This window comes from Limanda limanda, chromosome 18 (assembly GCF_963576545.1).
Source record: "Limanda limanda chromosome 18, fLimLim1.1, whole genome shotgun sequence".
NCBI lineage: Eukaryota > Metazoa > Chordata > Actinopteri > Pleuronectiformes > Pleuronectidae > Limanda > Limanda limanda.
In genome coordinates this window covers 22475327-22502190 of record NC_083653.1, presented here as the reverse complement: position 1 = coordinate 22502190, position 26864 = coordinate 22475327, and the positions used below count along the sequence as shown (strand labels likewise).

General features: G+C 39.7%; 1 protein-coding gene across 1 annotated transcript; it reads left to right on the top strand.

The window, feature by feature from the left end:
- The first annotated feature begins 2739 nt into the window (after nt 1-2739).
- kcnk10a (potassium channel, subfamily K, member 10a) lies at nt 2740-26134 on the top strand. Its single transcript, XM_061091886.1, has 7 exons — nt 2740-2794; nt 5470-5855; nt 19234-19351; nt 20912-21072; nt 21857-22049; nt 23295-23437; nt 25484-26134. Exons 1-7 carry the CDS (start codon nt 2740-2742, stop codon nt 26132-26134), a joined length of 1707 nt encoding a protein of 568 aa, XP_060947869.1.
- The last annotated feature ends 730 nt before the right edge of the window (nt 26135-26864 follow it).

Here is a 26864-nt window from a genome sequence, read left to right as displayed (position 1 = left end):
AAAAAGTTTCATCAATACGCCTATGGTGTGAGAGTTATTGTCCAGTCAGACCATAAGCCACTCGAGAACATCCTGAGAAAGCCCTTGGGCGCAGCACCATCTAGACTTCAAAGAATGCTACTGCAGCTGCAGCGATACGACCTGCATGTTATCTACAAGCCAGGGAAAGAGATGCTGATTGCAGACACGCTGTCCCGAGCAGTCATACAGGAACAAGATACGTCAGAAGACGACATGGCTGATGAGAGAGTGATCTATACCTTGGAGCCCACAGACGCTCTCAGCACAGAGTACCTAGAAAAGCTAAAAGGTGAGACACAGAAAGATGACGCACTGCAACTCCTGCAAAGCACACACAGAAAAGGCTGGCCACGCCACAAGAAACAGGTGGACATGCGAATGGCACAATACTGGCCCATCAGACACACTGTGTCTGTGAGAGACTGCATTATGTTTGCCGGTGACAGAATAATCATTCCGAATGTGCTGAGACAAGAGATGCTGCAAAAGCTACACATGGCGCATCAAGGAGTGCAAAGAACAAAAGCACTGGCCAAAAGACACTTTTACTGGCCTCAAATAGCGAGAGACATAGAACAAATGGTCGAGGCCTGCAGTACATGTCAACAGCTCCAGCCCAGAAACCAGAGAGAGCCGATGATTTCACATGACATCCCTGAGCTCCCGTGCCACAAGCTGGGAGCAGACATCTTCGAAATACAAGGTCAGTCCTACCTCTTGATAGTGGACTATTTCTCAAAATACCCAGAAGTATTGAACATTAGGGACAAGACCACCCACACCGTCATCATGAAAATGAAGTCAGTGTTTTCCAGACTGGGAATTCCAAAAGAGATAGTATGTGACCATGTTCCATTTGCAAGTCAAGAGATGCACAGCTTTGCAACATCACGGGGCATAAGACTCACTCATTCTAGCCCTGGCTATGCACAGTCTAACGGCCTAGCAGAGAGAAATGTGAAAACTGTGAAACTGGTCATCAAAAAGGCACAGCAAACTGGAACAGACCTTCATCTTGCACTTCTCACCCTGCGGAACACACCTGTTGCAGGTATGGTCTACTCTCCAGCTCAGATGCTCATGGGCAGGATACTGAGGAGCACTCTACCAAGCTCCAGCGCCATTCTCCAGCCCGCAGTGCCCCAGGATGCACATTCGGCGCTCCAGGACCTACAGAGACGACAGCAACAGTACTACAACAGAGGCACGAAGCAGCTTCCTGAACTGAGCCCTGGCAACACTGTGCACATGGAGACTGCACAGGGCTGGCGTCCAGCTGTAGTTACAGCAGGGCGAGCTGAACCTCGTTCCTACAACATACAGACGTCATCTGGGCAACGCTACAGGCGCAACAGGCGCCATCTGAGGAAAACACCAGCCTGCGCCCAGGTGAATTCAGACTCGGATTCAGACTGCGAGCATGAGGATTTGCCAGAATCTTCTAGTACAGCAGAGGCTGCGGACTGTGATTCCTCACCCACACCGAACCTGACTAATACCAGGAGTGGCCGAGTCATCAGAACCCCCAAGAGGTTCAAAGACTTTCAGATGAATCGACATTAAGGACTGTGGCTAAATGGTGTACGGCGTAAACACAAGCTTACAGTCTGTATATCTATAAAAAAAAAAAGAAAAAAAAAAAAACAATAACTGGAAACAACAGGAATATATATTGAGTTGAGAAGTGAAATGTTGAGTGTTGAAATGGTAAACTCTGTGTATATGGTTACTAATGAGGTCTACTTGAAAAGTGAAATGCTTGAATATCTGAAATGTTTTCTAGTGATATTCTTAGTTACTTATGTTCTTCTTACAGAGAGAAAAAGAAAAAGAACGATGTCATTCAGTCAGTTTTGTTGATATAAGCTAATTTAGAAGAACAACAAATTTTGTGTTGATAAGCAGTTAAAAGGCTGAAGTTTAATCTACATGTTGAGAAAGGGGGATGTAGGATATAGTGCCGCGCACTAATACAGTTGTGTGGGTTCACGACAGGAGCGGAGTGATACGGGGTTCAGTGTGTTGCATCGGGGAATGCAAGTTGTTGCTGTTTGTAACGTGAGCTTGGAGCAAGTAATAAATGAGGATTATAGAAGCCATCTCAGTTTCATCCCTACGGTTTCCAGTGGCCATATCAAATCATTACAATCCATAAACAGTCATCGATTTATTGAGACTTGTTCATTGTATTTTTTAAACAATATTGTAAACGCACAACGCTGAGATTAATGGGTGCATTTAATTCCAGGTTTGAACTGGTTCTTTCCTCTCCTTCCTTTCCATTGAACTGGCGCGGTAGTGCGCAGCAGCCTGGTAAGCCGGTGGTGCGTGGCGTGGATGCCAGATCTTTTTAACTGGCAGTATAGAGTCGCCGCTCAGGCAGTCTGAAGTAAATACGAGAAAAAAAATCTATCTAGCACCATGTAAACGTTGCATTCTTCAATGGAGAAGGTCTCCAGCTGCGCGCGCCCACGGTGTTTACTACTCCACAATGCAGACGGGGATGCGGCGATCAGAGGGTGTGAGCTCCTGAAGACAGAAGAGGAGCTGCATCAAGCCAGTCTGACAGACATTACAGCAGCAGCACATGCCGCGGAGAATGTGTTTTTACACCCTGCCGTTTTCCATCCTCTCTCGGTTAAAGTCGACTGACGGGAACCTGACAGACTGAAGACATCTATTTCCCTCGGCAGCAGCAGCAACAGCCAGAGAAACAAGATGAAATTTCCGACAGAGAATCCAAGAAAACCAGGGAACATAAACCCTCCACCAGGTTAGACCATCAATTACTGTAATAGTGCATATTTTGCAGAGGCTGCTGTACGGTAAAGAACCGTGGTTCCAGCAGAATTTCCCCATTACATTCTACAGTGCAATGTATGGCGACAATTCATTTTCAGATGATCTCATGATGTGTGTTTTGAAATGAAATGCTGCAGTCTGTCAAATTGTACCTGCTGCCGCACGGGCTCTCCCCATAGCCTCCCATGCAGCTCCAGCAGGCTTAGAAAATTCATGCTGACCACAGTTTGACTTTCCAGAAAAACACGGCAAAGCAGCGGCTGATGCTGAAGTTTTATTAAGGAGGATGGGGGAACTTGTGCTGACACGGGGACACACCAAAGGAGGAATTTACATCAGTAAAACATGGCCACAACGACACTACTTTGGAAAACGTGAACAGGAGCTGTCAGTCACCACCATAGACTGTATAGTCACCACATGCTTCAGTTGATGCAGTGGGGGGATGCACGCAGGGTCTGAGTGAAACATTACCTCATTCAGCGGCTGGGAGATGCCCACAAATACTACATGTGTGTCACGTCCTCCCAGCGCGTCGGCATCAGCACATGTTAACAGTCCATAGGTGATTTACACGGTCAGCACATGGCCGTATGCATGTGTGATATTCAGACCATTCATCGTATCATCTCTAAAGCCTACCGTTCATCACCTCACCTGCATGTGAGCAAAGACACATTCAAAATACTCCACTGGTTTACAAGTGTCCCTGGTGTCAGCAGGATAAGGCGCAACAGTCACGATTCCCCAGCCTGCTGTTACATAACATTATTTATTGAGCAGATGATGAAAAGTACCATGTGTTATGGGCCGTCAGTACCCCTGGTAGCCAATCAACACTTACTGGAGTCTAACACATGTATTGATCATTAGCAGCATCACAGGAAAAGGTGTGACATGTAGCAATATGTTTTGGAGATGAACACTTTTAATCAGGTACACCAGTGAGATATAGCCATATAGTAATTATCTAATCAAGGTTGCTTTGTCTGGAGCCTTCAACTGCATCTCTCAATCTAGCCAGCTGTTATTTCACCTGAAAGGAATTTCTGTTTGATCTTCATCTGCTGATGATTATGTTGTACAATTTCAGATAAAGCTAGTTAGTAGTCACTGAGGTGAGATCGAGTTTTTATATAATTGTACATTCCTGCGCGGCTAATCATCGTTTGTTTTTTGACTGTTCCCTCAAATGTTTCTTTGATCAACCCGTGAGTCATTTAATTTATAAAATGTCAGAAAATAGTTTAAGCCCAAGATGACTTCTTCAGTATGTTTATTTTGTCTGATCAATAGTCAAAAACAAAAAGATTGTTGTTTTGTTATTCCAGGTTCTTTGGGTATTTGTGGTGATTCTGTTGATTACGGGTGTTATTCCTAACACTCAAAGCACTTTACACTACAAGTCGCATTGAAACACACCACTCCCATATACAGCATTTCTGTCTCACTCACAAATTCTGCTCACACTGAAGGGACAGCCATCAGGGGCAGTTTGGAGTCCCATGTCTCCCATTTAGGGGATGACCTGCGTTGGCTCCTGAGCCTCTGGCAACCCATGGATCTCTCCACTATTGATTAAGTAGAGCGCTTGTATAAACTTGCAAGAAAGATGTTAAAAAATAAAAAATTGTCAAAAACGATGCTTCAGAGGCAAGATATCCTGACATTTAAGTGCAACACACATCAGCTACATCACGTTGCGCCCATGACTAAAAACAAATTGACACCCGTTGCATACAGAGCTTCATGCAGACAGAGGAAATGGCAAAGGTGTCTGGGACAAAGTTATCTGGGAAATAAATGTGTTTTTTATTAAATTCAAAATTTCTGTAGCTTCATCATGTTACAGGCTTAGATAGAGAGCAACATCTGCACGTGTTTAATGTGAGTCTGACCCTTCACAATAAGGCTGTTGGTAAAACAGATTTGAATCACATTGGTTTTGGAAGAGACAGACATCAATCAGGCAAATAATATTCCTGGGGAGAAAAGGCGTTAGGAGATTGCACTGCCAAATTCAAGCATACCTGTAGGAATACTGGTTACAGCCTTCTTTCTAAAACTTTTGAAATGACCTGCAGTAATTCGGTTGCAGCAAGTAGTCAGTTCAAAAACCCAGAAGCTGCACCACTGCTGCTGCAGGAAGAGCTGTCAAGGTTTGATTAAGTATGACTCTACGCAAAAACCCAGATGTGAAGAATCAGCTTTTGTCTTCAGCGTGCCTGTTGTCATGATCGACAATGTCACTTACACTGATGACTCCAAGCTGTCTCTGCTAGAGTGCCGGTCACCTTTATATGTAAAGCTTATTATTACTGAGCTGTCATATCAAAATTGCACAAAATTTAATAGCGCACTTTCTTGGTTCCCTAACAAAACATAAATGTGAAGCTGATAAGATTAATGGTTCTCAAAAAATGCATTCCACATACAGACGGACAGACAGACAGAAATGTCTGGAATTAGTAGATTGATAAGCCTTGTTAAATTCTCACAGTCTGTTAAGATGAATTCACTCCGTCTCTGATCTTTTTAACTGATGTTTAAAGCAGATAAGTTTGTCATTACCATTTCTTTCATTTATGCTGTTCATCAGCAGTTAACATCACTATGTCATTCATATATTACTGTCCTTTGTTTCAGTGGAAGTACAAACCAACCTGGTCCCCCCGAAGAAGGTGCAGCCAGGCATGCTGCAGTCCAGCCTGGTGCACGCCAGCTTGGCCACCATGCAGAACCCGATGGGTTGCGCAGTGCCGAGGCTTTCTGTTTCATCCCGCCCTGCCAGCATGGTGGTTAGCATGGAGGCATTGGCTGATGGCTCAGCCCCATTCACCATGATGAAGCTGAAGACGGTGCTGGCTGTGTTCGTGGTGGTGGTGGCCTACTTGGTGGCAGGCGGCCTGGTGTTTCAAGCTCTGGAGCAACCCTTTGAAAACAACCAGAAGATCACCATCACAGCAGAGAAAGCATCCTTCCTGCAGAAACACTTATGTGTTTCCCCAGATGAGCTGGAGGCTATCATCAAGGTAAGAGCATCTGGCGGTCGATACCCCAGCCTTTCCTCAGGCCTGGATGTGGTCCCCAGTGGGGACTCAGGTAAACTGCAACCTGAGCTTCACATTGATCAGACGCCATTCAAGCTCCATGCATACTCCACACTCAGCCAGACACCCTGGAACTGGTTCAAACCACACTGAACTGTCTCAAACTTCTCAATGTATTAATGGCTCGCATATATCCTTGAAACTCCTTGGTGTAATATTCCTTGAGATTTTTTTGTGTGGGTAAAAAACTTTAACTTCTGCTCTCTTGAGTCTATAGACATGTTTCCATGAACAACAATATTCCAACTATTGACCTTATTCAGAATAACACCTTATTTAAATTATAGTGTTTACACAAATAGAGTTTCTAATACAATATTCCGTTCATTCCTGTTTACATGTTACAGAGTTAGGCCAATGATGACTCACATCATTCCGTCCACTACACCTTAACGTCCAACGTTATTCTGCCAGTTTAAAAACTGAAAGAGTGCACTATGCTATCGTTAACTATTTTAGATGTATTCTTTCTAGGTAAGCTACAACCCTTTTTTTATTTTTCCATCTTTTTTCAAAACAGGGCATGAGTCATCAAGCAGGTGTTAACTGCTTTATGTTGATATTGCAAAATGCATCGAAAACTGAAATAGGATATTATAATGTCATTCAGACATACACATAATGGGTCTTAGATCAGAATACTACACATGTCTAAATTTGATTATTTCTCATTCCTACTATAACCTTATTCGGTTTAAAATCATCAAAAAAAGCTATTTACATGGCAGTTTCTTATTCAGACTATTATCTCGATCAGGTTGATATCGAAATATTGGTTTTCATGTAAACTTAGTCTATAATGAGAAGTTGATCAACTGATGAACTGTGGGTTTTGGTTTGCTGGTTGAAAGAGATTGTCCTGAGATTTTAAGTCAATGTTAGTTTTATTAACATTTAGTCAACCACACATTTTTAAGTTTCAATTATTTAGTAAGATTAGTTGATAGTGAGATTTTATTCTTGGTGGAGACTGAGAATGAGCATTCCAGTCAAGCAAACTTCTATCAAATACATTTTGGCTGAAAGAAATGCAAAAACCAGACAGGATGTATGAATAAGAATGTGTCCAGTCTGATGTTGTATATTAAAGCAATACATCTCGACATGACAGAGAATGAAACAATGAAGTCATGAAGGATAGATGCAACTACAATAGCAAATCAAATTCAATCTAACTCTTGCAATATGAGTCAACCGTTGATATTTGTAATATAACACAAACCCTTTGAATCCAGAGGATACAAAATAACCTCTTACAATAACCCTGCAATAAATTCTACGTTTACAATGCTCAGGACTGGGGGGGTTACAAATCTACAGTAGCAAAATACTATGACAATGAAACTCTGTGACATAACACCAGCGCAGTGGAGAGCTGCAGGCTGCAGCACAGGAGATGGAACTGCTTCATTGAAAATAAAATTTAATATATTGTCAAACAAAAATTAAGAGCAATTTTGGTAAAATTATTTGTAAACTAAATTGTAGTCTGGTCTTAGACGTAGTTTTTTTTTCTTTGTTGGCTTTTCATTTTCTTGTCTTAGTCATTTATAAAACCAGCAAAAGCCAAATGTAACACCTGTTCATGATCAAACTTATCCTGTTACCATCACTAAATTAAAAAGATGGCTACTCACAAACTAGCTCTTCTAGTGTGAAGATAGTTATATGTGATATGTAATATGGTGATTATCTGACCTTAACACACACCTCGTAAATAGAGAAATAAATAAATGTAAACATAAATAAATAAATTGATATGTATTATTGATTCATTGATTAATTTGTTTTGGCAGTTTCAGTCCGTGATAGGGTGGAGCCAGAAGGTGCTGAGCTAATCAAAGTGCTGCACACAGCTTTAGGAAATATAAAATCTCTGTGTGGTGATGGCCACAAATAATCTTCCTTAAACACTAACTAGTGGAACAATCCTTTCTATGTAATTTAGCTGTTCTCTGAGTCTCACAATAATCTGTACAAAGAGAACAACGGGCCTCGTTCACCAACTTTTCTTAAGCAGAAATGACTTCTTAAACCAAACATTTTTTAAGAAGATTTGGACATTCATCAATGTTTTCTTATCTGGGATTTGTTCTTATGTAATAACCTAATGTACGCAATACTCAAGATCACTCTTATGTTCATTTGACTATTGATATTCTTGTGCAACAGAATCATGTTTTAATCTGCAGTTGTATGATAAGATTTAAATTACCATAATGTTTAATATTTTGTATCTATAAAAAAGACTCTAGTGCATATTTTTACCCTTGCAAAGTGTCTTAGAAATTTTAGACACATGGACATGAAGAGGAAAACTCAAAAAGAGTCATTAAGTTTTATACATTGTTTTGTATCACATGTTTCATGGTATTGTAGCTTTTAATTCAAATGTTCCGTCCAATTTTTGCCTGTTGATTCTGAAAAACCAGCTGACTTTCTGACTCTGAGATGGGAGATGCTCAGGAGAGGCCGGGTGCATGAGGGCAGTGGGCTCAATGTGGGCTGAGCCTGAAATGAACCTGTGCCTGACCCTGACCTGATGCAGAAAATGTAAGCTGCAGTGAGTTTGTGTTCCCCTGTCCCTGACACAGGCTATTGCTTGATTTCCCATTATTTAAAACATTTTGTCCGAGCCCTGTCCATGTACCGTCAGGCTCGGGATGCAGTGCTGTGGAACCAATGATGTGCTGCTCCAGCTCAGATAGCTGTGCAGCAGAGAGGGACCTGGATCCAGACATAATGGGGAATCTCTGCATCAGCATGTGCAATAGACACAATAGACACCTCCGTAAGAGCATTGGAAACAGGTACTTTCACGTTTGCATTGAGAGGGACCAATAATTACAGAGGAGCTGATATCCAGTTTGTTCGGTGAGTAAACTCCTGTTATCTTAACATGTTTTCACTATGGTTCACAAAAGCTGTGTGTTTCTATGGGTTCTGACGGGAGAAGGTGAAACTGTTAGCATGCTAATAACTGTCACAATGAATGTGAATTATGATGCCATCCAAGCTAGCTAGTACGATGATAGCATTGCTATAGCAGTTCCCTCAGGGCTGCTAACCTGTGTTAACCAGGTATTAAAGTTAAACTTGATTTAACCAACGTTAAGATTACAATGCTTTTTTTTTTTTCTGGCACACATTTGAATTATGTGAGCTGTATTAATGTGAGTTATTAAAACTCCATGAAGACGTTGCCATAGTTCAGTTTAACATAATGTTTAGGTATCGTTTTAAATGTTGTTAAACTTAAGCATTAACTGTCTGCGTTTTGTCCTGGTAATTACCACATTCAATTCAGATGATTCCTTCATTGTGATCCATCATGTCTTGACTAAATAGTTTTTCTGTAATTTTAAAGGTGTCATCACTGAAAACTGAATGACTGGTGTCAGCAGAAGTATAGCTGCAGCTGAACCCTCACTTCACAGGCGAGAAAACCACAGAAGGAGACAAACTTTCATTTGCTACGATCGCATTATTTCCTCTCAAGCGCAAAGGTCTCTGTTACACATGTTCCGGCTGAGGTGCTTCTGCGCATGTGGAGATCCACCATTTTGGTTGCCGCTGCAGCCTGTCCCCCCCCTCACTTCAGTGTTTGAAAATATTTCTTTTGACCTCAGATTTGAGATCAAAGTATTCTTTTACTTCAGCTGTCTTTCTCCCGGCAGCTCTGAGTCAACATGTTACCTTATCCCAATTAGCGTTTTTTTAAAGTTATATTGTATCCACAGCTATAAAATATAAGAGCTTTAAATAGTTCAGTTCAGCGTGCCACCGTCTCTATATTTCTGTTTAGTCATTCTTGACTTCTTAAATGGACTTCTCAGTTTCTTTGATTTCTTTGTGCACAGTGCACACTTATTTCATGCCCTTTTATGAGCATTGTGGGCGTTAACCAATGCTTATTAGACACTTATCAGTTTAAGAGTGCAGGTGCAAACAATTCTGCAGTTTAAGAACACTTTATGAATCTAACATAGATTTTTCTTAGAAACATTCTCAAGAACAATTTTTCTTTAATCCTTACAAGATATTGGGGAATGAGGCCCAATGCAAGTTATCAGTCATCTTCCCTCCCTCCTGTCTTCATTGAAAACATCCCAACCATTCTCCCTCCTATTACACTAATCAGCCCCAATAAGCTTTATTTTCTTCCTGTTTTTATATACTTTATTCAACAGGGGCAAAGCACTAACCATTTAAAGGACAGGATACAGATAGAAGCTAACATCCCCCTGTTGCCCCTGGGCAAAGGTCACAGTGATATGCTGACTGACATAGTACGTTTTGGTGGATTTAAACATGACACTTTGGAAACAGGCATGGTAAATGCTTAAATCAATGGTAAAAGTGTTAGTGTTAGTGTGTAAAATATTGCCAACAGTGTTTTAATCTGCAGAACATGAACAGACGTCAGAGCAGCTATCACCATCATTACAGTCTAACTACATGCTGTTGCTCATTTTAAATGAAAGAGCAGCTTCTGTTCCTCCAGCCAGGCTTTGGACCTAACTCTGACAGTGATGAGACTACTGCACCAAGTACTGTAAGGTTTATATGAAGTACGACTTTACTATTGTTCTTTCTCAATTGTAACATTTCTACTGTAATTTCTACTCCCTAAATATTAAGCACTAGAGATTAATCTTCATGTGATAATTAAGATAATGTTTACCTTGATCCTCATTTTTTGTTGGTTGATTGTACATAAATAAGTAGTTCAATTTCCAATAAAGTTATCTATGAAACTCTTGGCTTAAGTCTTAATTTTGGGGATCACATTTGGTCTAAAGTAACAGCAGCAACATGTACAGTATCATACAAGAACACATTGATGGACATGTTGTCAGAGTTTGGAATTAATCACAAGCCTTTAAGTAGACATTTTAGTTAAAAAATGAAGCATTGGCAATTGAGAACAATATCAGTCAGTACGTTCCTTATGTGTTCTTATGACATTTATGACGATGAAAACATTAATTCACCAAAGTAACATTTATTGATTATAAGACAAAGGTTAATGTGCAAAAAAACAGTCTTCTGTATAGTCTTTGGAAGATGTTCTCAGTTCACTCATGTTAGGTTCATGTGTCAAACACACTGTTCAATTACATAAACTGTGGCTTCAGTAAACACATAAGAGTTTGAGTGTTTAATACATACATTTATGGTGGCATATTAGTAAACATTTGTTATGGAAGTCACATTCTGCTCCATGGGTGAACTTCTGGTTGGGCAGTCCCAGCTGTATTGAAGACTCTTCATGTCACATGTGTAAACACTTACCTGTGACGTTTGTGACTCCTTTAGTAGATTCATCACTGAATTCCAGCATACGGCTTTTCATAGTTTTTAAAATCTGTTTTATTCACATTATCAAAAATATGCTCATCAATGAGCAGCTAGCTAACAAGCAGGCTTGAAAAATTGATCAGTGCCACTTGCATGACAACTAGCTGTTGGTATATGGTTGTTACATTTGCCATGCCATGCTATGTGTAGTCTATAAACTGTATCAAAGTAAGGTGTAATTGTGGTGTTTTCAGTTTATGAGCAGTGTGATGGATAGATGTTTAATGCTGTGAAACACAGTTCAAACACACACAGTGTCATACTTATATCACGATCACTGGAACCAGGGCCGATAAAATTGCGTGAACACTGCAGAGATTTGACCTTGGAATTCTGAATGTACCATATCTCACCGAAAAGTAAAGGTAAAGAGCCAGTCTGCAGGAAACCAAAGGAGGGAGTTTGATGCACATAAAAGATAACAATTAAGTTGCACAGGGTGTGTGATATTGTCCGCAGGACAATCAAACAAAGTAATAGAGAGCTGTGGTAAAGATAGATGACTGTATTTCTACTCTGGGGAAATCAGCTTGCCAACATGGCATCCCATTCCACAGCTCTAAGATTTTGAGCAAACGGGTCTGACAGCGCAGTAGCATTGTTTTCTGATAGTTGTTTTGATTTAAAAAAGCAACTTTTTTGGTGCTAGCCTTCATTCACCAACAACTGGACATTGATAAGAGCAGATCTCGTTTAAAATTAGATTTCCAAATCAGGTGAGCCATATACAGATTGTCAAATATACAAGGGTCCCCATGGCGCAAAAAGGGTCTATGTGAGGCTCTGCTGAAAGTGTGTGTGTGTGTCCTTGCAGCCACACCGCTATAAGGCAGGGGTATTCAATTAAATTCCAGAGAGAGGGGTCGAATGTAATTGTCTCTACATCTGTGTGTAGACAACAACTGACTGTCAAAACAAAGAAAGCACTGCAATAATATTTTAACAATATTTATCTTCACTTTCAGATTGAATTGGAAGGACTATAAATAAATACCTTAATGAAAATAGATGCTCTTTGCTCATGTCAAGATAAAAATAAAATACAAAATTAAGTTTTTAAAAAAAAATATGCTTGATTAAAGAAATACAAAGAATAGAAAGTGTAAATTACGTTTGAAGCAATTTTCGAACAATTTCACACATTTTTAAAACTGAAGAGCTGCTTTTCTCTTCCTTACTAATCATCGTATATCCAATCCCTACTTGTTTTGATGCTTAATGCAAAAGAAAATTAATCTCAAAGACAACTATCAAAAACTGGTTGTAATCCCCCTGTTGTTACAACACTTTTCTGCTAACACCCGAGTTTTTCATGGCCAAATGCTGACAGCCACTTGTAAAGCAGCATAGTAACAGCCAGTTGTTTGTCCTGGGTGGTTATTGGCCTCAGCAATAGTGAAACCCTGTATGATAATGGACAGGATAATGCAGAGCACAACCACTGCAGCTGAAAGTAGAACGCTGCTGTGGATCAGTGCCAGCTTTATTCAACTGCCTTACACACTCAGGGGCTCAGAGAACTGCATTGTACACATTCCCATTTACAACACTAACTATGGCTACACTGCACATTTCTGTTCCTGTGCCCTTGAACTATCTTTCTGGTGATACTGCACACCAGCAGTGCCACGATGAACGCACTGACAGTGCTTCACAGGACTAGCTAATTGCTCAACTTTTGATTGTCAAGGCTTTTCTTCTTCCATCAATCTAATTTAGCCATAGTGCATGAGTTAGATTGCATTTGTTACTTTGGTTACAAAAACAATCAGATTGTCATCTCCCTTTCCATTGGCTTTTTTACTCTAACCAGAATCTAACAATAGCTGACAAAGATAGCACTGTCTCACATATGCCACAGTTAGTGTCAGTTCTGCATTTGCATGTTAGTTCTAAAAGCAAACACTGACGTGGTCATAAATCTTGCTTAGACGAAGTAAGAAAATGGCTTAAAACCAGAGAGCTATCAGGTATCAGATCAATTTCCTTGAGAGAGAAGATGAGTTGGGGAATGAGCTAAAGGCTGCAGCCTGCAGGGAAACGACTGAGTACAGCTGCTAAGGCTCACTGATTTCAGATAATCATGCTGAGAGGTGCGATGCTGCTACATAGCAAGCATGCTCTTGCAGTAAAACAATGTTAAAACAAGAATCTGCAGTTTTAAGGGCCTCCATATCTTGTATGTCGTGTGCGTGCTGCAGTACAGTTACTTTTTGCTGCATATACTGTATCTCTTGGACAACAACATTCTCTGTTCACCACCTGATTTACGCCCAACTCTTATCTTAATCTTAGAGAGAGCACTCTCGCTGCTGCTGTGGTGCATAAGGCCTGCTAACAAAACACGTGATATATCCAGTGATAATTGTAAAATGTTTAGCTCAAAGAGGCAAAATCAAGCCTTCAGGTTATGAAGCTTCTGCCACATTATTAATAATTTATTATTTGGTCCAGCGGTAATAGCAACAACTGTAGAAATACCCTCAAAAATATGAGCACTTGCACCCAAGAAGCAGGATTGACTTGAAATATAGGGCTTTCACTATGCTTGAAGTAAACTAGATAATATACTTCTAAAGTGTTTTTTATATTCTGGATAGATTGGGGGCTACAAAGGCTGCTGTCACAAACTCCTCTTGGCTGCATCATACTGCTCCCCCAATCTTTTCCAAAAAATCTTTCTTCGTCTTCTTTTTTAGTCTCAACATGATGAATCCTATTGTTAGTGATAATGGCTAATGAATATATAACCAAACACCAAACAAAGGCCTTAAAATAGACATTTTGCATGTTTATAAAAAATTTGTTTTGATTTCTTACCATTATATAAGATGCATTTTCCAAATTTTTTCTTGCCTTTCTATATGGCTAAACAGAAACAGGTTATGGCTGGCAGTCATGCTCAGGTAGAGATCTCACTGGCTAACCCTAAGAGGAACCTTAATGAAGGAACGCATGGCAGAAGACCACAGCCTCGGAGAGTTTTGTCAATTATAAAGTTGTTTTTACTGTTTTAATTAGGAATCATTTTTCATTGTGCATTTGCTAATATGTTAAAGAACATGAAACCCTGGTGACATTCTCTCCATATGAAATTCCGCACCGATATTCAGGAAATTAGTTAAAGGTCAAATGAACATGCCTAAAGTGCGATGAACTGAATTATTTTTATTTTAAATTTTTGATTTGTTTTTTATCTTTTTTACGAAAAGTGTAGCTGTCTTTTAAGGATTGGGTATTTTGGCTGCATTATAGAAATATATTACTATGGAAAAGGGACGGTCTGGGTTGACTGCCTAAAATTTGGCAGAATTCATAGATCCTCAAAAGAGCTTAGCTAATCGATATCTGGCCGTCACAGGCGTATGCAAGTTCCTCCTGTATTTACTGTTAGTTTGCATCACACTGTTTCCCTTGGGACTATGCAATGAAGTTGATGATTCATTATTTCAGTTTATATTCTCCGGAGACCTGCATAATAGAGCCATACCTTTTCTGCTAGTCTGTGTTTACATTAGATGCTGATGTGAAGCAACATCCAGCTGTGTCCTCCTGATGTATTGTTGAATACTGAATACTAGCTGCTTGCCTGCTGTGTGCAGACGGTAAACAGGGTGCAGTGTGCAGATATAGACGTGTGTCCTATACTCCTATCATGCATAGCATGTGAGATTTGTAAGGACTGTAAAAAAAATCCATTCCAGGACATATTTGCTGAGGGCTATGCACTTGCACAATATCTTTTAGGTATGATCTGCATGCAAGAAACTTTTCAGTTTGGGATGGGCATCCTAAATGAATTGGGTTAAAAGTCTGGGATGCCCTAAACGTATTTACGGTTTTATTCGGTGCTGTTGTTGACTTTAGGTTTTTTCCTCATGGTCAAAATCAACATTCCCTTGCAGTAATGGATTCTATTTATTCCAAATGTAAAATGTTTTCAACTCGAAAATATAGATGTCAGTTCTTTAAAATTGATAAAAAAAACTAGATTATAGCATTTCAAGAAAGTGTATAGCAGTGAGTGTTTTTTTAAAAGTACATCAACAGGGTTGGTCCTTTAACCAGAAGGTCGGCAGTTCGATCCCAGTCTTCCATAGTACGCATTCCAAAGTGTCCTTGGATACTACAAGATCCTGAACCCCAAATTTCCCCTTCTCATAGATTAAGTGCCACATAGATGGTGTTTATGGATGTCTGTGTGAATGGGTGAATGGAAAACTGTACTGTAAAGAACTTTAGGTGGTCATCAGGACTAGAAAAGAGCTATATACAGTCAATACAGACCATTTACTAAATATACTGGGATTCAGAGCACAGTCCATTCACAGCTCAGTCAGATCCTTGCTGTCTATCAGCTGTACCCCATAATTTGTCTATGCAAAAAATGGAACAATGGTGGTCATGATTAAAAGAAACAACTAACAGCCAATACATTTCGTCTTCAAACACTGTAATTCTTAAATTACTGGTAGCCTACTCGTAAAATGGGTTATTATGTTTTTTTCATTAGCAGAGAATTGCAGTGTAATGTACAACATGGCAACAAAGCGCTGGAACCTGATGGCCTCACTGGTGAATTTCACACTTTTCTTTCATGTCATCACTTTTTCACAAACTAGCCAGTGACCCGTCACATATCAATACACTGAGTTACTGTACTACATTAGCACTTAGTAGTCATCTCAGTTACACACCTGTTAACCTGTCAAGTTTTGACCGTATCTTGTACACACACACACACACACACACACACACACACACACACAAACACACACACACACACACACACACACACACACACACATGCACTCTCAAGGTGAGACAATAACAGAATAGATTCTGATAATATAATAAAATGTCATACCTTCTATAATCCATCAGATCCAACCTGATTTATTAAAGTAAATACTCATTAAGTTATACAAACAGAAAAGTCAGACAGTTCAATTCTACATTATTCAATTATTCATTTCTTTAGTAAATTTTTCTTGATGGAGAAAAGACTTTGAGACTCTTTTCCAATGTCATCAATAATTGGCAAACATCACAAAATTGTACATTGCACAGAGGGACTAAGCATGAATACTGGATCAAATGCACTATCCTCCCTCCATCTGCAAAGGTTGAAGCAGCCCATGCACCACTATCTAGGGCTTTACATTTCCCCGTTTGTCAAAGCAGTGATACTCTTGTGAGATTATTTAGATGATCTTCAAACTGATGCACTGAGGCTTGTGTGTTACAGCTAAGCCTTTACTTTATCAGGGTGCCTGATCTACACACCTAACAAAGTAGAACTTTTGATCAGAGGCTGACTTTCAGTGAATGAAGCAACTCAGTTGTCCTTGTGTATTTGCCCTTCAGCCAGCCACACAGCTATCTGCCACACACTGAGCGGGACTCATCACACTGAGTGGGACTCATCACACTGAGTTTCCATCTGCTCGGATGGACACTTGCAGAGCAGAATGGCACTGGGTGTGATATCACTGATGTTTTTGACTCTGCAACTCATCACCACACCTCAACTAAACCCATACGATATGCAGGGCCACACACACAGAGAAGCAGCCAATGTTATGTAACAGGAGGAATAAGGTGGCAGAGAAATATGAGGAATTTCCTTTTACAGGCCCTTGAAAGATCTGACATAAGGACAAGTGGAATGACGATGATGCTTATGGTCATTCAGCTCATCTAAAACTTTTTTCAGCTGTGATACACGGTATGCAACTTATTTGGTGAAAAGCTTATTGCCACAGCCACAGAAACAATCATGGTGTGACAACTGTTACAGATAGCTGCAAGTGTGTTGGCCATAATAATAGAGCTGGCATTAAGTAGCTTTTACATCTCAAACTATTTAAGACAGGATTGGACAAAGACAGAGTGGCCCAATCAGAGCCTAGAACCTGCCCAATTGTTATCAAAGACGTCATATGTTAAATATATCTTATACACAAATTTTGCGGGTTAACAAAGTTGTAATAAATAAACAAAATTGAGGTTTGGATGGTCATCAGTTTACAGTGATTGTATGTTGAACTGAGTGAGGAGTGAGGAAAGAGCTGATTTAGTGGAATGTAGCTGAACCTTGTGTTGGAGGAAACAAAAGTCTCCAAAGAGAAGCAAATGTGACCGAAAAATGATCACAACACACCAAAGCAGATGAACAGTTGGAAGCAGTAGAGAACATAACAGTTTATGAATTATGATGTCTTTAATGAGATAAAATAAAATGAACAAAATGAAAAAAAATGCTTTCCTCTTCAAATCTCTTTAGTTTAGTAATTTCTGACATTGGGCTGTACGTCAGAACGAAAGTATTATTTCGGCCAGAGACAATTCAGTGAAGGAATCAATCATTTATAACAACTGGTTTTGCAGTTAGATTTGGCCCCTCGTGTTTGAGAAGTTCTCAGGCTACATGCACACTGACTTTCGGAAGAGGTGAATGTTAACACTTACTGTCTGTAACAGTTGGTTGAAGATCACCCTGCTCTTACTTTTTCAGCATTGCTCATCCTGATTGATATTATGTTATGTTATCAAGCAACAAACTTCAGAGTACTAAATCCGCTTCCTGTTGACACCGACACACGCATGGCCATATAGGTGAATGATTATGTGATATGTGGTTTGAGCTATGTCATTATGGAAGGAGATTACGTCTCATTCAGAGTTGAAATGCTCGACTGGTCAGAGATAGTATTCACTTAGTTATGAATTCGCATGAGCAAAGCCTTAATGAATCTGGATCTGGAAATCTGGAATCTAGTTCACAACAATGTTCCGATTGCCTTTGAATGCCGTCAAAATCCTGCTCAGCTAAGATTCATCTCTGCAGGTTAATCTAATGTGAAAATGCAGCGAGGTGAGTATAAATGGACCTAGTTTATGCAGAGAAACTTTTACAAGCCAGACCTCCTCTCTAGCTAACCACATGCAGTAAGCATTTCAATACAAACAGCAGCTGTTATCAAAGTGTGTCAAAAGTATTCTGTAATGATCAGTTTGAGACCGCATGAGCTGTAAGGCAACACTCAAAGCAACTTCAAACCACCACAGGAGTAAAAGGTCAAATCAATTAAGCCCATACAGATTTATTTACTGTTGGTTAGAGATTTAGCAGCACAGCAAACTTATTGGCCAGCAGAACAGAATTACCTGTGAGCAGGCAAAAAAATCAATACCCATAATTCATACTCGACACATCCTGATTGTTGACCAGTGAAAGCACAGCAGCAAAGAACGACCAGAGATTATAGTCGTCTCTAGCTCCTTTGCATTGCCATGGGAACACTAAAATGACTGAGAAAGAAAATGCTATGTCACCATCAATCAATGAGAGTATGAGCAGCACAGCGGCAGATACTCATGGGGAGATGGGGAGTTGAAATTCAGTGAGTAATCTTCTTTGGCTTCTGTCCTACAGCATCTGAACGGCCAGCTGTTTTTATCAACCCAGACAGTAGTGACGCCAGCTGCTCCCTGATATTATTTACTCCTCAATACAGTCATCCGGAACAGGAAGCATGGAGTTTGTCAAATGCAACAACATTGATGAGTGTGATCAGTTATGACTGAATGTTAGGAGTCACACAGCTGACAATGATGTGTTGTTTCTATTGCAGTTTGAGTTTTAAAGGCAGAGGCGCACATTGTTAATATAATTATAGGGCATTTTTGAATATGGGCTGTGCAAATATTTTTTGATTGATTGATTTGATAGTGTGATTGAAGATATGTCAGTATTAGTTAACACTATGCACATAAACGAAACAGAAGCTGTAGCAACAATCACAGCAGCAAATAGAGCCCAAAAGACACTAAGGAGTGGAGACATGGTAAATCTAAAAGGAATCTACATCATCCAAAGACACCTGAGTGGGACCAAGGTTTTCTTATGTTGCTCTGTCTCTGAATTTCCTCCCAGCACTCTGTGGAGGCTGTGAATGCCGGAGTGAGTCCCATTGGTGACACGTCCTACAACTCCAGTCACTGGGATCTGGGAAGTGCCTTCTTCTTCGCTGGAACTGTCATCACAACCATCGGTACTGTAATTGTATTATATATTTGTAATATATACTGTATATATATTATTTAATTTTTTTTTATTAAACCATATATAAACAAACCAATCTTCTATATGTGGGACAAAACAGAAAAGGTGAATGCGCTGTAAAACAGGTTATGCCTGTTCTTTCAACTTTACTTTTCAACTTTGATCCGACATCTACGGCCTTTTTCATATGCTCAGTGTTTATACTAAATATTTGCACTGAACAGTAAACAATAACACTAGTGAACCCAAATTAAAAACAACTGAACTTCCTACTAAAGTCTTTTTTCCTGAAATCGACTATGTGTGTTTTTTCTTTATTTCCAGCACAATTTGGCAGCAATATTCAGCTGAAACTGCAAATCTAATCTATATACATGTTCACCAAGTAAAACAACATCATCTGTATATAATATGTTCACAGTCTTATCATGAACATTAACTCCCTACCTAGAATCATTATAGGGGGGCAGCTGTGGCTCAAGGGTTAGAGCGGTAACTAGTAGGGTCGATGGTTTGGTCCCAGTCATCCCCATTCCTCATGCAAAAGTGTTCTTGGGCAAAATACTGAACTCAATCTGCAATTAGATGCAGTGTATGAATGTGAGTAGGAGAATGTAAAACTCTTCTGTAAAGGGCTTCGAGTGGTCGACAAGACTAGAAAGTGCTATATTAATACAGCGCTACATCATGAATATAAAGGGGAACAAGAGACAAAATATCTCCCTGCTTTACAACAATTGCCAATTATTAATTTTCAGTCCTGTGTGTAAACCTCTGTCTACTCAAAAACCAGGCTGTGGTGTTGTCACAACTACCTCAACAGCAGGTTGAAAAAGTGCTCTACTGCCCTCTCTGGTTTGTTTCACCTTCGAAAAAACAGCCAGCATCTGTGGTTGCTTCATCACTTGTAACCACACCCAATAATGATAAGAGGGGGTACTGGAGTACTGCCCCCTGCCTTCCCTGGAACACATCTCCAGCTCCCACTGCATTAGTAGAACTCAGAACATACATTACCTGGGCCATAAGAACACTTAACAAAAAATTATATTAATTGTGCCTTAACCCTGCTCTCTACTTCATATGATGCTCGTTATTAAACCAGTGCACTATCATCAATTTATTTGATTATTTATTCAAATGCAATAAGCACATATTCAGTTTTTACCAGAAATGTATTCATTTTGCATATTGTGTCTGCTGATGAAATAATGTTTATGGTGGTAGATGTTGTTTCCACTAAACTTGATGAGCACTGTCAACATCATTGCATCCTGTAGAATGACAATAAAGCTTTATATTCTAATCCATTTGTTTATATTCAGTGCAGCCAGGTGAGAGATAAAACCAATTGAGGTGAACATAGACCAAGGATGTCAGTTCACTTTTTAACATTTTTTTCCACCCTGTCTCATTGAGGATAATAGATGAACAGAATAGTCTGTGAAGTGTTACTAGAATTAAAAGCTGGCATGCATCTTGTACAGAACATCCATTATAAAAAGTAAATGTAATAACAACTACTTTTTGTCTCCTGTTGCATATCCAGGTTATGGTAACATTGCCCCAAGCACTGAGGGAGGGAAGATCTTTTGCATTCTGTATGCAATATTTGGCATCCCACTGTTTGGATTCCTGCTGGCCGGGGTTGGGGACCAGCTCGGCACCATATTTGTCAAAAGCATTGCCAAGGTGGAGAAGATGTTCCGGGTGAGTCACACTGTAAATGTCAGCTTTGTTGAAAGTATACGGACATTTTGAATTTGGTCCATCTGTTGGGGGACAGTAACACACAATAGGACAACACTTCCAGTAATATTCAACTTGTGAGACACACAAAGCACAATTTGCTCAGATGTCCCTGCAGGTTACTCACACTGTACATATTATTTGAGTTTGAGGTGATCAGCCGCAACAGGGAACATATGAAAGACAAAAAATTTAACCTGGCAAAGATGTGAATTCAATTTCGCTCATAAGGTGGTAGATACTGTTCCTTTTGCACTCTGCACAGTGAAAGTTCTAAGTCATGGGCAAAGAGTTTGGAAAAGATTGATGTGACGCTGAAGCAACAAATGGAGTATGCAACCAGCTGTGTTGATTCAAACCGAATCTCTTCTGCCACACAGACAGCCAAAGTTATGATAAGTACACAAAAACAAATGTGTATGATCTGTGTCTTTAGTTTCAGAAATTCTCATTTTATTTCCAGCACAAACAGAAGACACAGAAATTAATGAATTCCACCACAGAACAGCTAAACATAAATAAAATGTCTCCTGTTAAACAAATGACTCTCATCCTACTCAGAGACATTTACAGATAACACAGTATCCTCCTCTCATCATATTCAGTGCTCATGCTGAAGGGATAATAAAGCTGCTGGGACTGATGCATCACTGTCCTCTCTCAGGCTCTGTGACATTCACAAAGGAGTTAAATCTGATGTCATGGCTTACACTGCTTTACATGTGTATCTGACTCTCTCTGATAGAATAAACACAACCAGATCAGTCAGACTAAAATCCGTGTGACCTCCACCCTACTCTTCATCCTGGCTGGTTGCATCCTTTTCGTCACCATCCCTGCAGTGATCTTCAAACACATTGAGGGCTGGACGGCATTGGAGTCCACATACTTTGTGGTCATTACTCTGACAACAGTTGGAATAGGAGACTATGTGGCAGGTAAGGTCTGGTCTGTCATTGTCGGTGTATTCTTGAATTGACATGTCTGACCTCGAAGTCCTGATTACAGATTTTTACTTTGATTTATGATTTATTTATTTCAAAAATATTCGATTTGACTAAAACGGGAGAAAAAACTATGATATCGAATTAGGAAAATATTTTATATAGTTAAGAATGATAGAGATGCAATTATGAGTTTATGGTAAACAATTCAATTATTTACAGTCCATTAACGTGACTGTGCTAATTTTAAGTTATTGTAAGTTAGTGTTCTTCAGGCACCCACCCCTTAGCTAAGTCACAGTAAAAAAGATAGAAAAATAAGCTCTTAAATGGAATCAATCTGTCTCGCTTGTTCACTTGCTTGATGAGTAGTCCTGTGAGCAGGTTGTAACGGTCGTTACAAGTGGAATGTTGTTTTGTGCACTATGAATTGTAATCCAGGTAATGCCCCTGCCTTCAAATACTATGACAAGGATAAAAACTCAGAAGCATGTTTGGATTGCTTAGTTCTAAACCCTCCATTTTTTTGGTAAGATTTGGTAAATCATCTATACACCCTTTGTGTTAGTATCAGTTTATTTCGCAATGCATTCATTTTATACAGCAGCTCAGCTCAGGCTTTGCTTCAGTCTCACTGATGATATGTCCATTAGAAGAAGTTTATGTGTGATGGATGAAAGTTTCATAGCAATGGTGTGAAATTCTGTTGATTATTGCTTTATTAAAGTAGACTCCATTATCAGTATCTCTAACCTGTAAAGGCTAGAATTGCTGGTACTCTCTATGTTACCTGTAGGTGTTCGCATCCCATTGGATAGTTAAGCCTAAAGCATGCATACCTTAATCACATTATGTGCTTATGTCTTCCTCTGCTATAAAGCAGAAAAGAGTAGGAGTTGGTGCCTCTCTGTCTGGGGCATCTGGATTAGATATGAAAGTCCCTGAGCATAGACACTACAATGTACTGCTGGTTGGCCCTTTATCTATAAATGTACTGCTGGTTGGCCCTTTATCTATAGCCTGACATGAGTTAGGCTTGGAGAGAAAGGAGAATAAGTGTAATGAGACAGGCTCCACTCTGTTGATGGAGATGCAATGTGTGAGGATTGTCACAAATACGACCACACTACCAACCAAAATGAACTTTTGTGTGATTTTGTGACTGTTTAAGATTCTTTGAGATTCACCTCGGAAGTGATATCTTCTTCTTTATGTATTCATACCTTGTATTCTTATCAGGGGGAGACCGGAGGATTGAATACCGGAAGTGGTACAGACCACTGGTGTGGTTCTGGATCCTGGGGGGTTTAGCTTACTTTGCTGCAGTGCTGAACATGATTGGTGACTGGCTGAGGGTACTGTCCAAAAAGACAAAAGAAGAGGTATGCTCACATAAGAAATGATTAATACAGACATCATGCTTCATTTCTGACCAGGGCAGCGCAAGCTTTGACATTTTCCAATTTATTAAACTGGCGATATTGTGACTGCATAATTCATGATTTATATATTATTATGTTAATTAAATGATGAAGAATTGATCCTGTGATGTTATTCTAATCATATTCTATTGCAAGCTTTCACCACCAAAGTTGTCAATAGAAGAAGAGTAACACTTATTCACAAACTGTAATGATGTGGGCCTTTTTTCGCATTAGTAAAGCTGCCTCTAGATGACTCTGACTGTCGCACGACCTCCACCTTGCAGTGGGATTCTTGAGATTATCCCACTGAGACACACCCTGTTTGTCGAAGAGTATGCCAGCCTGGCCTGCCCTGTTCAGACCTGGTATTAACATCCATCTCTAGTGATCTGGTCACAAATGGACAGCTATAAGTACAGTTGTGAACTCACCCATTGAGGAGCATTCATATATCCAATCACTCAGACCACATGTCGCCAGTTTCTTTTGGCTGTGTAAACACAACTTCCTCCTTAACTGATGTCCTCTGACCCAGTGGTTCTCAACTGGTCTGGCTTCTGGACCCACCATCACCCCTTAATGACAAGCCGCGACCCAAATCGAGGAACATTTTCAACTTCTCAAAATTATTTAATGAGAAGATGGTGCACCTGAGATAGTACAGAATATTACAGTATGCCAACACAAAAAAACAAGTTTAATGATAAACCTTAACGACCAGCAGGTGGCGATGCTAGAGAGGAAAAAATTCCCTTCTATACTCAATTAGCTGCATTTGAATTAAAAACCAAAAAGTGCTTTTTAAGGACACAAGGTAATACAACATACATAACGATTCAGTAACTTCAGTCTTTTTTAACAGACTCAACAGTGCTTTCATGCACAAACATGAAATAAAAAAGTCCAACAACTGAGAAGTAGTTTAAAAAATACTCAAATAATGTAGCTTTAGCAGAGAATACTCACTCACTGAATCGTACAACCAACAATGCACTATGGAAAAAATTCAGTGTCTTGAGTAGCAGCTTATATCAACAAAGTCACTATAAATGAAACAAAAAGTGCAATTCAAAAAGATTCATGCTCAATAAGCATATGAAAACAAACTTTGCAGGTGTTCTTCAAATACTGTTAAGGAGTGTGAATAGATGGCACTCCGCTGCATAAAAAATCCCCTTCAAAAAAAAAGAAAAAATTATTTTTTTGCCACAGGCAAAGGCAAACCCACTATTAACGGGTCCGCGGCCCACTTTTGGATTAATTTGTGTGGCAATATAATCGTTGACCACCACATAATGATTATCTTTTTTTTTTTACTAACTCTCTCTTCCTCTCACACACACAAGTGAGATCTGATCACAGTTTGAGACCCTTGTGGAAGCACATTTTGATGCCAGGTGTGAACTGACTTACTTAGGTCCACATGTGATCTGATCTGTCAGGACGGATGTTAACACCAGGTCTGAACAGGGCCGTAGATTATTGATATACATTATGATAATGAATTCTTAAAAAAAATTCTCTAAAAATGTAAATTTATGAAATAATAAATGTTACGTCAATCTTGTCAGTTACTATAGTGTCAGTATAAGCAGACCTAATTACAGTATGCACTCATTATTTTGAATGAGGCAAAATTAAAAGGGGAATTGAGCTTATTAGTTGCAAATGTTTTTTATTTTTTATTTGTAATTTGTGTTTTTTTCCATTATACCATCTAAAACAAAGACATTTCTCAATGACCCATTACTGAAAACTGTATGATTATGAGCTGCAAATAGTTAGCAAAGAAAATAATTAAACTACATAATTTTGTGAATACTGTATACCCAGTACATTGGAATGAGATTATTTTTTATTGTTGCAGAAACTTTTATTGAGTGTAAAGGTTAATGAAATGTCATAGATTAAAAATTTTTATTTATTCATTTCGAAAATGACCTAATTGGACTGCTGCATTATCTTTGAGTTATAATAACTTTGTTCTCCCCTTGTTTGGCTAAGGTTGGAGAGATCAAGGCTCACGCAGCAGAGTGGAAAGCAAATGTGCGAGCAGAGTTCCGGGAGACGCGTCGACGTATGAGTGTGGAGGTCCATGACAAGCTGCAGCGAGCCGCCACCATCCGAAGCATGGAGAGACGTCAGTTGGGCCTAGACCAGCGTGCGGTGTCTCTGGACATGCTTTCCCCAGAGCGCCGTGCTATCTTTAACAGTCTGGACACCAACACCTATAAAACTTCTTCGCAGGAGAGCATTGACACCAAGCTGAACAACCTCCGGTTACGCGGAGCCGAGCACCACCAAACCACATCCGAGGACAACATTTTCAACCGCCTGGGCTCTGTCACAAAGCTGGCCAAGCGCAACAGGAATCGTGACCTGAAGAAGAACATCCCAGACGAGGCTCGCCGGCCTCACAGTGAGGCCTATGGCTGCAGCACACCCACCTTTGACTGCAGCATACCCTTTGCAGATGAAGGAATAGGGAAGGACGAAGGAGAGGATGAAAATGAAGACAAGGAGTGCAATACTAGCTTGTCAGATTTTCCACTGTTTGTGGAAGTTTGTAAGCCACAGAATGGGTTTATATCAGAGCAGACCAAAGAGAATGAAACACTTGAAGCAAAAGAGTTGCTTACTGAAATGGGCCCATAGACAGAATGTACTCCTACAAGAGGAGATTTTAAAAAACACCGGTAGTGCCTTAGGTCTCCCTTATTCCTGTGTGTTCTAAAGTAGGGACTATACTTGTCCCATCGTGTTACATATTGTAATGTTCACAGAATTCACTGTGCCCTATGTATCTGATGGACACATATTGTGTTTTATAAATGTAAGACGTGGTGGGGTCTCTGCAATTGTGCTATGCCAAATGGTGGTCATATTAAAAAAGTCATCAGCTAATAGGTGTTTAAATGATAAATTACTTAAGTCTGAGCCTTGCAACTGTGGCCATCATGTCTCTCAGTTAGGATAACACTGTACTGAGCTAATGTTATCTCAGTACGACGCCCTCACATGTGTACGTCAACCAGCAACAATTAACACAACTGCGCCTGTCTTATGAGCCCTTGCCAAAGTTTAAGGTCAGTTTTGAATTGTCTGTATCATGTGCAAATAGCGATTAAACGAAGATGACACTTGCTGTTTGTTCACACCATTGTTGATTCACATGTATAATAAATGATAAACCTACTTTTATGACAGCTGTTGTTAATTCAAGCACACAATATAACTTGTCCATCTGTGTAGCCTCAAGAGTCTGGACTGTATACATGCAGCCCAAAATGTATGCAAAACTGTACATGGCAACAAACAGAAAGATCCATGTAGACACAGAGTGTGGTATAAAAATGTGTGCTTGTCTGCTGTCCATGTTGAAAAA